Genomic DNA, 10,317 nt, shown 5'->3' on the forward strand with positions numbered 1-10,317 from the left:
GGGCCTCTCGCCGCCGCCCCCGCCCCCCCTCCCGCCGGCGGCGGGGCCAGTCCGCGTCCCGGGGGGCGGGCGGTCAGTCCTCCTCGGGCTCCTCGGCCTGCAGCAGGGCGCCGGGCGGCCCGGCGGCGGCGGCGGCGGCGGCGGCCTCGGCCTCGGGGGGCGGCTCGGCCCCGGCGCCCGCGGGGGGGGCGGCGGCGGCGGCGCGCTTGTCCCGCTGCTTCTCCTGGATCTTCTTCATCTCGTCCGAGTACTTGCAGAAGGTGTGGCCGAACTTGGCCCAGACCTTGTAGGGGACGGTGATGGAGTTGCGGTAGGTGGGCTTCACCTCGCTCACCCGCATGAAGACGCCGTACTTGTTGGAGCCCACGTCGAAGAAGAAGCGCTTGTTGTCCACAGTCAAGGAGGTGCCCTCGGGCAGCTCGGCCGGCTCCTCCTCCACCCCGTAGTCGTCGATGAGCTTGGCCAGGGCGTCGCGGAACTCGATCAGGCCCTGGGCCGGCAGGGCGATGGTCTGGCCCTGCGTGGAGCCCAGCCCCGGGCCACGGTTGACGGTCTGGCGGACGCGGAGGAAGCGCCCGCGCTGGTTCTCCTTCAGATCCATGTAGTACTTGCGGTTCTCCCGCACCAGGAACTCGCTCTTGAGCGCCCGCCGGGGCTCGTCGGCCGCCTGCGCCAGCTCGGGGGGCTGGCTGGGCCCCAGCTGGGCATAGTGCTCGATGAAGTCGCCCAGGTAGTCGCGGAACTCGACGGCCACCGACATGGAGAGGGTCAGGCGGCTCTTGTTGCCGCCCGCCCCCACCTCGGCGATCTTGAGGAAGCGGCCCTTGGCGTTCTGCTTCACGTCCAGGTAGAAGCGCTTGTTCTGGATGTCCACCCGCTTGGAGGCCAGCTCCTGCGTCTCGTGCTGCAGGCCGCCGCCCGGGCCGCCGCCGCCGCCGCCGCCGCCCGAGCCCGGCCCCCCGGCGCCCGCCGCGCCCCCGCCGCCGCCGCCCTGCTCGCTGCCGCTGTCTCTGTCCGCCATGATGCCGCCGCCCGCCGCCGCCGCTCGGCCTCGGCCGCCGCTTCTTGCCCGGCGCCCCCCCGCGCCGCCGCCCGCGCCGCCGCCGCCGCCTCCTCCTCCGCCGCCGCCGCCGCCGCCTCCTCCTCGGCCGCCCCCGGCCGCCGCCCGCCGCCGCCGCCGCTCCGCCCGCCGCCGCCGCCGCTGCTGCAACAGCCCCCGCGGCCACCAGCCGGCCGCTCTCGCGAGATCTGCGGGAGCGAGGAGAGGGCGCGGGAAGGCGGCAGAGAGCGGCCCCCAATGCCGGCCGCCCCGCCGCGCCGGGCAGCAGCGCCGCGCCGCCGGGCGGCCGCGCCGCGCACCGCCATCCGCCGCCCCCCCGGGCGGGGGCGGGCTGCGTGTCCCGCGTGTCCCTTCCCCCCCGCGACCCGTGCCGTGCACCCCCACCCCCCCCCGGGCATCAGCGGCTCCCGGCGGCGCTTCCCGGTCCCGCCAGCCGCCCCCGGGGGGCGGGAGCCCGGTTCACCGGGAGCGGCTGGCGGGACCGGGAAGCGCCGCCGGGCTCCTCATGGCGGGGAGCACCGGACGGATGCCCTCCGAGCATCCCCGTGGCAAGGTGGCCGGTGTGCTTTTTGGTAAACTGCCGCTTTGTGGTGGGTTTTTGGTGGCTCTCCTGCTTTCGAGGGGATCCCTTGGCTTCCGGCCCTTGCTGCCAAAGCCGGAATCCCAAATCCCGGAATCCCCAGCCGGCTCCAGCCCCAGTAAGGATGCTTTCTCCCGGTGCCGCCGGACGGGAAGCAAACTGGCGAGCTGGGTTTGGCTGAAAGTCCCTTCGCTGCCTTCTTCTTCTTCTTCCCTGCTTCCAGGACGGCATTTCTGGCTTGCATGAAGGGCATCAGTTCTACCTTGAGCATCCCCAAAAAACCGCAAGGGTGGCACGCAAAGCAGCCGCGCTACGAGGCAGATTTCATGCTGGCCCCGCGGGATGTGCTCTGTGCTGGTGGAAATAACGTGTGCATTCATTGAGGAGAAAGAGACTAAATTGCGAAGACACCCGCGTGTCTTAGATGTTGCTTAGATGTCATGGGAGGAACGCTCAGTCTGCCCCATCGTTATGATTAAAGCCTTTGTTATTAGTGGGAAACAACAACATAAACAGAGAGGAAACCAGTTTTAATACAGAAGCAATGTTCTGCAGCTGCAGTGAGCTGCAGCTTGCAAGCTGTCAGCAGCCCTATGTCAGCTGGCAGAAATGCCCTGAACGCCCAGGACCCACCGTGCTACGTGGATGCTACATTTGATTTTCAGCCCGCCCCAACGTGAGACCTCTCCCGGTGGGTGCTCGGCGTGGGAACTGTGCAGCCAGGCCGGCATCGCAGTGCTGCGCCCCTGGGGCAGGCTGACTGCTGATGTGCTGGCAGTCCCTCTTTCTCTGTTTGCTCTTTTTATCCTGCAGACAAATGACACTGAACAATTTTAACTGAGGCCTAACGATGATGCCTCTTGCTAATGCCAGCAGATATCCTTACGGAGTCTAAACCGCTGCTTTATTCACACAGGAGTGCTGGTAAGTGTTCCTCTCCTGAGGAAGCGCATTTGGTGAAAGCCTGGCACCCAGGAAGCATGTGGCTGCTCTGTCCCTGACCACGGTGGGGTGAGAATTGCTGGTGGTGATGAGGCTGATCAAGCAAAACCAGCAGCAGAGGCTGTTTCCCCCCCCCAGTGCAGGGCAGTGTTATTGCTTTCGGGTGGATGCACTCCAGGTGGATGCTGGTGATCCTGGGAACAGACCTGCCAACGTTTCTCCTATGGTGGGATGGTGTTGGTGGGACCCTGTTTGCTCAGCGTCGTTCTGTGCTGCTAGTCACAGCAAAAACCAAATACTCTGGTCTTGAGTTTGGCTTTAAGACAGGCATTCGCTTATTTAAGTAAACAGAACAAAGCAAAAAAATGTGGTTTTTCTTCACAATAGGTAATCTTTTCCAACACAAGCTCTACCGTAGCAGCCTTTCCAGGCTAGCTGGCTGTGGTTGTGCCGCAGGGACCTGCATCTCTCCGCCTAGTGCTAAAACAAGATAACGTGGCCATGACAAGCCTGGGATGACTGCTTGAACAAAGCGAGGTGCAAAACCAGATGGACAGAAGTGATGGACAAATGCAGGAGCCAGGGGAATCTCTTCATACCTCATCCAGGTACTGATAACCAAAGACTGGATGGCGATCTTGCAGGGACCTCCTGGGTCACACACTGCCCTCCCCTGCTGTTGTAGTCGTATCAATATGTCCCCTATGGTTATCAGGCTTCATATTGGCTTCTTCCGTGGGTACTGCTGAAACCCTTCCCAGACCTCTTTACTCTGAAAATCGGAAATCTTTTGATACCCAGCCTGAATCAATGGCTTCTTTACAGCTCCGCAACTTTTGGCTTGGGCTTTCATAAGTTTTTCTCACGTTTTCTCCACTTCCATGTGTCTCTCAGTAGTGATTATATCCCCTGTTCTGATAGTCTAAATAAGCCCAAGTTTTGGTAGTTTCCTCTCGTAAGATAAGTCCTTTCTTTGACTGTTGTAGTCGTCCTTTGTTGCACCAGTTTCAGTTCCTCTGACAGACAGGGGATAAGGTTTTCAGAGTTATGGCTGGGATTTCAGGTTTAAGATCAATAGGACTTTTGTTTCAAAATCCAGTTTGAAGGGTTTTTAAGAACATATCTGATCATTACAGTGAGCATCACAAAGTTTGGAGCACAAGCCTGTTGTTCAGCTACAAAACAACAACTCTGCTGACTCCCAAGAACTTGTACGAACATTTATAATCGCAGGAGGGAATCTAAGAGCCATTCAGACAACAGATAAGATCCGTAACAAAAGTGGCTGAGATGCAATTGTTATTGTGCAACTCAAAGAAAAGGCTGACACACACAGAGGATGTTGCCAAGAAAGATGCATTTGAGTCACTAAGCCGTTCTTCTCCTATCTGCTGTCCAAATTGTCCTGCAGTCTTCCTGGATCTGTTCAGGCTTAGTTGGGTGATCCACTGGATTAGGGGGTGACTGAGTTTAGACTTGCCATTGGACACAGCTTTTTGCCAGGATGTGTCAGATCTTTGCCTTGGTCCAGTCCTTGTTCAGCCTTCCCAGCATGGAAAAGGGAACAGTTTCTGGTTCAGAGTATCTCCTGAGCCGTGACAGGACTTGGAGCACTCAAAAGCAATCAAAGCAAAGTTGCCATTGCCTTCTCTTGGAGCAGGAGCAATTAGAAGGCAGTTAGAGCTGCGTGGGGATGTCTGAAGTTGTGCAAAGGCTTAGACCAGCCCCCGGACCAGAGCATGTAACAGGATGGTGAAGGTTTCCTTTGCTTGCCATCTGGGTCTTCCTCAGAGCATGCCTTTGGAGTTCAGCATGGCTTGTGCACTGCCTGCGAGGCGTTAGTTGCCCTATGAACAAGCCCCATCGTGTGCAGTGAACAAGAAACTAGCACACCACATATGTAAGTCATTTATGAAGACGGGAACGATGAACTGTGCACACAATAGAGTTGCTATTAGGTTTGTCGATCCTAATTAAAAAAATACTTCTCAATGAAAATTATTTATAAAAAGAAATCACAGTGACCATAAATCAAATTATTTGTGAATGGTTTTTAGTCTCCCAGATCAGTTAAAACTCCTGTGTTAGTCACTGGATGTCATCCAAACTACATGCTGAATGAATAACATGTCTGCCAAATTTCATTTTTTTTCACCCTCGCCCAGCTTGGCACAGGGCAGTTAAAGTCATTTTTCTAAATATCTTTCAGAACATCAAGCAACTGTGAAATAACAATGGAAAAGCTTGGCCACAGTTAACTACAGCCCTCCAGTTGTAACCGCTTCTCTCAAAAAAAGTCACTCTGTTTCCTTTATGATCTGTTTTGGGTGAGCACCAAGGCAGGGTTTCCCCTGTGGGGAGGGGTCACTCTGCCTGCGATGCCACCCCACCAACAACCTGGCTTCCAGGTGTTCAGGAGTGGGGCACAACTGGATCCATGCTATCCCTGGGTACAGGGTTTGTGTTTTCCTGACCACCTGCTAGAGATGAGCATCCCGAGGACATATCAGCTCTTCCTTGTCCATGACTGCAGTTCCTGTGGTGAGCTGTAAAGAAGCCTCTTTGCTGGCTTTTCAAAATAAAAAAAAGGGAGGGGGAGGGAAAGAAGGGAATCAGTGACTGCACAATGGCAGAATGAGTTCTTGCTTCTTGTGTCTGTGAAGATAAAGTGCTAATTCTTCTAAGCACCACGTGAAGTTCCATCCAAATGAATTAAGTTTGGGATTTTTTTCATGATGGCTTGTTCCAATTATGCAGCGTGCTTTCTCTTCTCCGTTGACTGCCCCTTGACTTCTCAGCAAGTTGGCTTACCCCTCATCTGTTCTTTCTTCTTCTGACCTTGGAGGATTCTGCGGTTTCATCACATGCAGAGAGGGATGATCCTTGCCGGTTCTTGGTTCCCAATGAAATTAGAGAGAAGTATGGTTCTTCATCTCCCCACATAATGTAGTAAGTGGCTGCTGTACTGTTGAAAACCAGGACTAAATGGCCAACAAATTCTAATCTTGCTGGTTTTCAGTGACTGAGATTTATAAAACGAGGGTGCTCTGCTCCTTGCCTCCTCAGGAGGAGTAAGGGTTAAAGCACAGTATCACATAGAGTGGTTAGCAAAGTTTATGCAACCCCTAAATGTGACCGTGCCCTGGTGCAGTGCCAGCAGACCTATCTCCAGATGGACCAGGGCTACGTTCACATTGCTTTACAAAAGCCTGCCACCCAGTATCCAGCTTGTTTGTTTGCCTCTAATCGAAGCAGTGCGATGCCTGGCTGGTCCTACTGCTTCCCTTCCCTCCTCCCATGTCCGCGATGTTGGCTGGGAAGGTGCTCTGTCCCCAGGGGTGGACAGGAGGAAGGGCACAGCTGGCTTGGTGGGACAGCTGGCTCTGGCTCCTGGTGCACCAGCTGGCTCATCCTGTTATCAGGATGAAGGCTCTCTTCTGTTTTTTTCTCTGTGATTCCTGTTGTTCTCGTACTACCTTGCTGGTGTCTCCAGAGCTATGGCCAACTGCCTGGATGGTCCTGGGGTGCTGTTCCTACAGCCATGACTCCAGGTCCTTGACTTGCACAGCCATGCAACAAGCCATCTGACAGCCTCTCACTTTGGAAAGTGTGGTCACTAACCTATTCAAGAGCAATCCAGCCATTGTGGGTTCCCACAGAAGAATGGTGTGGGAGAAGGCAGAGCTCTCCACGTCGTGTAGAGAGGAGCCTTTGCTCTAGAGACTTCCAGGTATGAGAATGCCTCAGTCCAGACAATCTGATGTGTCTCCTGCAGGCTGGGGGAACTTTCTGGCCTTTTGTAACACCTGGTATGAGAATGCCTCTGTCCAGACAATCTGATGTGTCTCCTGCAGGCTGGGGAGCTTTCTGGCCTTTTGTAACACCTGGTATGAGAATGCCTCTGTCCAGACAATCTGATGTGTCTCCTGCAGGCTGGGGAGCTTTCTGGCCTTTTGTAACACCTGGTTTTTGAGGTTAAGACTCCAGCCTCTCCTTGATGCAGTATCTTGCAGGCTGGTGATTCATTTCCACTATTTTGAACCCAAATCATGGACTAGATCTTTTACAGTCCTTTGAAATATCCTTGGTGTGTTCATGGGTCCAAAGAGCCTCCTGCAGCACTCAGACAAGCTGTGGAGAGCTATGCAAACCCATCATCTCACCCATTGTTTCTCACCACTTTAGTCTATGGATGGTACCCAGATGCCAGCCCAAAGCTGCTGATGTTTTGGGGTGTCTTTCCTCCAGTTTTTTGGTCTGCAGTGTTGTCTTGGTGGGAGTACAGGGCATTAACTTCACACATGTGTGAAGGAAGTCTCCTGTAATCAGTGCGTGTCCCCAAGTCCTTGCTCTGCTACTGGCCCAGGGCAGCTAGGGATGCGAAGGTGACACACTTCATTTTGTGAAAATGGCTTGCAGTTGAGCCTGTCTTTCAGCTTCCTGCCTATGCAAGTGGCATTTGACAGGTGGCTGCCCTGTGGAGACCCCTCCCTGACTGGACCATGGTCTGGTGCTGGTATGAACATTTCTTCAGGCTCTTCATTGCTGAGTCCACTGGATACTTTGAGACAAATTGTTGAGCCTGGTGGACACTTTGAGAGAGCTGGCACTGGAGGACTGATGTACTTCGTCCACAGCTCCTGGTCAGAGCTGCCATGATTCATCATGGCTGGGGAGGCGTGAGGAAGGCACCTTTGTGCCCCATGGTGTGCTGCGGCCAGGCTCCCTGTGGGGCTATTTCATCCACCAGGAACATTTACAGTCAGATTTGCCCTGTTGGCCCTCCATGGCGCTCTGATGAATGCTCCAGGCACCAGCACTGCAGTGAGTTTGTGGTTTCCTTGCTGTCAGTTCCCAGGCCCTACCACCTTGTCCCGAGCAGCAGGATGTTTCCAGTTCAGGAGTCAGTCTTCCTCGTGAAACTGGGGGTCTCCACATACTGCTTACCACCGCCCTGTTGAGAAGATGCCTCTCCTAGCTCCTAGTGGGCATGGTTCCAATGTGATGCCACACTCGAGCTGGTAGAGCAGTGGAGTTTAGAGCTCTTGGGGGTCCAAAGCTGAGGCAGGGCTGCCTTCCCACTTCCATCTCTCCGCGCTTTTCAATGGCATGCTCATACACACAGCAAATGTAGAAGAAATCTGTCAATCAAGATCATCATTTGTGGTGTCAAAGTTGGTGGCATTGTGCAGATCATGCAGATAGAGACACACTTTCTCAGCATACTTATCCCTCATCCAATGTATTTCTTAGCAAAGTACCAGCCAAAATACTCCCTCAGGGCAACTGGGATTTACTGCAGGTGGCAGAGCTGGGCAGTAACCCTGTCTGCCCTGACCTCCTCAGGTCCCTTATTGCACCCAGCCTGGTTCACAGGGAGCAAGGTTGCTCATGAAGCTGGGGCAAAGGGAAAACAGTGGAGTTGTCTTAAGTAGGACCAAAACCATGGACTTCAGGAGAGCTAACTTTGGCCTCTTCAAGGACCTACTTAGAGGAATCCTGTGGGTCAGGGCTCTAGAAGGTAGGGGGGTTGCTATTTAATCATCGCTTCCTCCATGCTCAGGAGCAGTGCATCCCCCTGAGCAAGAAATCTAGCACAGGAGGCAGAAGACCTGCATGTATGAGCAAGAAGCTTCTAGCACAACTCAGACAGAAGAGAAAGGTCTATGGAATGTGGAAAGAGGGACAGACCACTTGGGAGGAATACAGGAACATTGTCAGAGCGTGCAGGGAAGCAACGAGGAAGAAGGCTAAGGTCCACCTGGAATTAAATCTGGCAAGGGATGTCAAAGACAACAAGAAGGGCTTTTTCAAGTATGTCAGCAGCAAATGGAAGACTAAGGAAGATGTGGGGCTGCTGCTGAATGAGGTGGGTGCCCTGGTGATGGAGGATACAGAGAAGGCAGAGTTACTGAATGCCTACTTTGCCTCAGTCTTCACTGCTAAGGCCGGCCCTCAGGATTCTGTCCTGGGTTTGGCCAGAACAGGGTTAATTTTCACTGGACTCCAGGAAGGGGCACAGCCGGGGGGTGGGGGCTGACCCCACCTGGCCAAACAGAGCCCGGTATTCCATACCATGTGACGTCACGCTGGGTTCCGGTGGGGGGGGGCGGCGCGGCGGGAAGGCACTCGCGGCTTGGGCGGGCGCAGCGCCGGTCCGGTTTCGGGAGAGCGGCTGTTGTACGGTTCGTGGTTGTGTTTTCTCCTTATTTGTATCGTTGTTGTTCCCGTTTCCCTCTGTTTGCTGTTCTGTTAAACTGCCCTTACCCCGACCCACCAGTTTCTGCCTCTTTCTTTCCATTCTCCTCCGCACGCCGGCGGGGGGAGGGGCGGCCGCGTGGCGCTTTTGTTGCCGGCGGCAGCCGAAACCAAGACATTAAATTGGCGCCCAGACGTGGAGCAGGGATAACGGCAGGGCTGAGCAGCGGCTGTTAAAACTGTTTTCTTAGATTTGCTTAAATTTTGTTATACGCATTTTTCTGTGTTAAGTAGTCGCCGGTAAAAAAAAAAAAAAAAGGAAAAAAAATGTTTCTGACTTTGATCAAGTGGCTCTGCTATGTAAATCCGTACTTGCACTATGTGTTCATTGCCATGCTGTTCATCATCACTGGAAAAAGGGTTAAGATGATGATTTTGCTGTACTGTACGATATCGACTTATGATATGATAACATCACTGTGCATGAAATTAGTCTTGTATTTGCATGCGGCACTGCGGTCATTTCCGTACCTCGGATCCTATGTCTTAGATTTTGTTAATAATCAAACCCAGTCTGTGGGGAAATCCGAAGGGGATACCTTCCCCCACTCTTTCGCCCCCCCCTCTCCCTCAGGCTGGTCCTAACTGCTTTTGAGAATTTCGAGTACCCGTGGGATGCTCAGGGCAGCACTCTCCTTTTGTTATGCCTCCTGAATGGGTTGCAGGTTTTGTTTAGGGTTAAGCAAGTCGTTAAGAACATCCTGCAGAGACCTGCCCCGGGGCTGGATAGCTGTGAGTGGCTGGGTGTGTGGGACAGCATGGGCAGGTGTCTAGAGCAGTGGGCACCTGCGGTGTGTTTTAAACTCACCCCTGAACAAATACAGAATCCGGACAATCTGGTAAAATATCTGAAAAAAGTGTGCTGCCACCCTGGGAACTCCAGAGACACAGATCACCACAATGTGCTGGGGTCTGGCCCACGCCTACCGAGCTGCACTGTTTAACACTGTTCAGTGCCCTAAAGGGGAAAGGGGGGGAAGCGAAGCGGCAGGCGCTGCAACTGGCGCTGCCCCCCAGCCGGCCCTGCAGCCCCTCCAGCCCAGCAGGCAGTCACAGCCCCCCCGACCGGCACCACGGCTGCTGCAGCCACAGCTGCAGGGTCTGCCTCGGTTTCCCCAGCAGGCACAGCAGCTGCTCCAGCCCCAGCTCCAGGCACAGGCACAGTGACTGAGCCCAATGACCAACCTGTGCAGGTAGCAGTCGCCCCCGTAAAACTAAAGAAAGATGCAAAGAGAGCAGATCGCTCCGGGAGGGATGATGATGAGCCAGGGTCATCACGGGAGATAGAGACAGAGATCATCACCCGGTCCCTGTCACTGGGCGAGCTGCGAGACATGCGGAAAGATTTCAGCCGCCACCCAGGCGAGCACATTGCCACCTGGCTGCTGCAGTGCTGGGATAACGGGGCCAGCAGCTTGGAATTAGAGGGCAAGGAAGCCAAGCAGCTGGGATCCCTGGCCAGCGATGGGGGCATTGA

At 54.8% G+C, this 10,317-nt stretch overlaps 1 protein-coding gene across 1 annotated transcript; it reads right to left on the minus strand.

Annotated features, from left to right (window-relative positions):
* Positions 1-13: 13 nt before the first annotated feature.
* PURA (purine rich element binding protein A) lies at positions 14-1,036 on the minus strand. The gene has a single exon (XM_075442103.1). It carries the CDS (start codon positions 1,019-1,021, stop codon positions 74-76), a length of 948 nt encoding a protein of 315 aa, XP_075298218.1. The 5' UTR covers positions 1,022-1,036; the 3' UTR covers positions 14-73.
* Positions 1,037-10,317: the final 9,281 nt, after the last annotated feature.

Source organism: Opisthocomus hoazin, chromosome 23 (genome assembly GCF_030867145.1).
Source record: "Opisthocomus hoazin isolate bOpiHoa1 chromosome 23, bOpiHoa1.hap1, whole genome shotgun sequence".
Lineage (NCBI taxonomy): Eukaryota > Metazoa > Chordata > Aves > Opisthocomiformes > Opisthocomidae > Opisthocomus > Opisthocomus hoazin.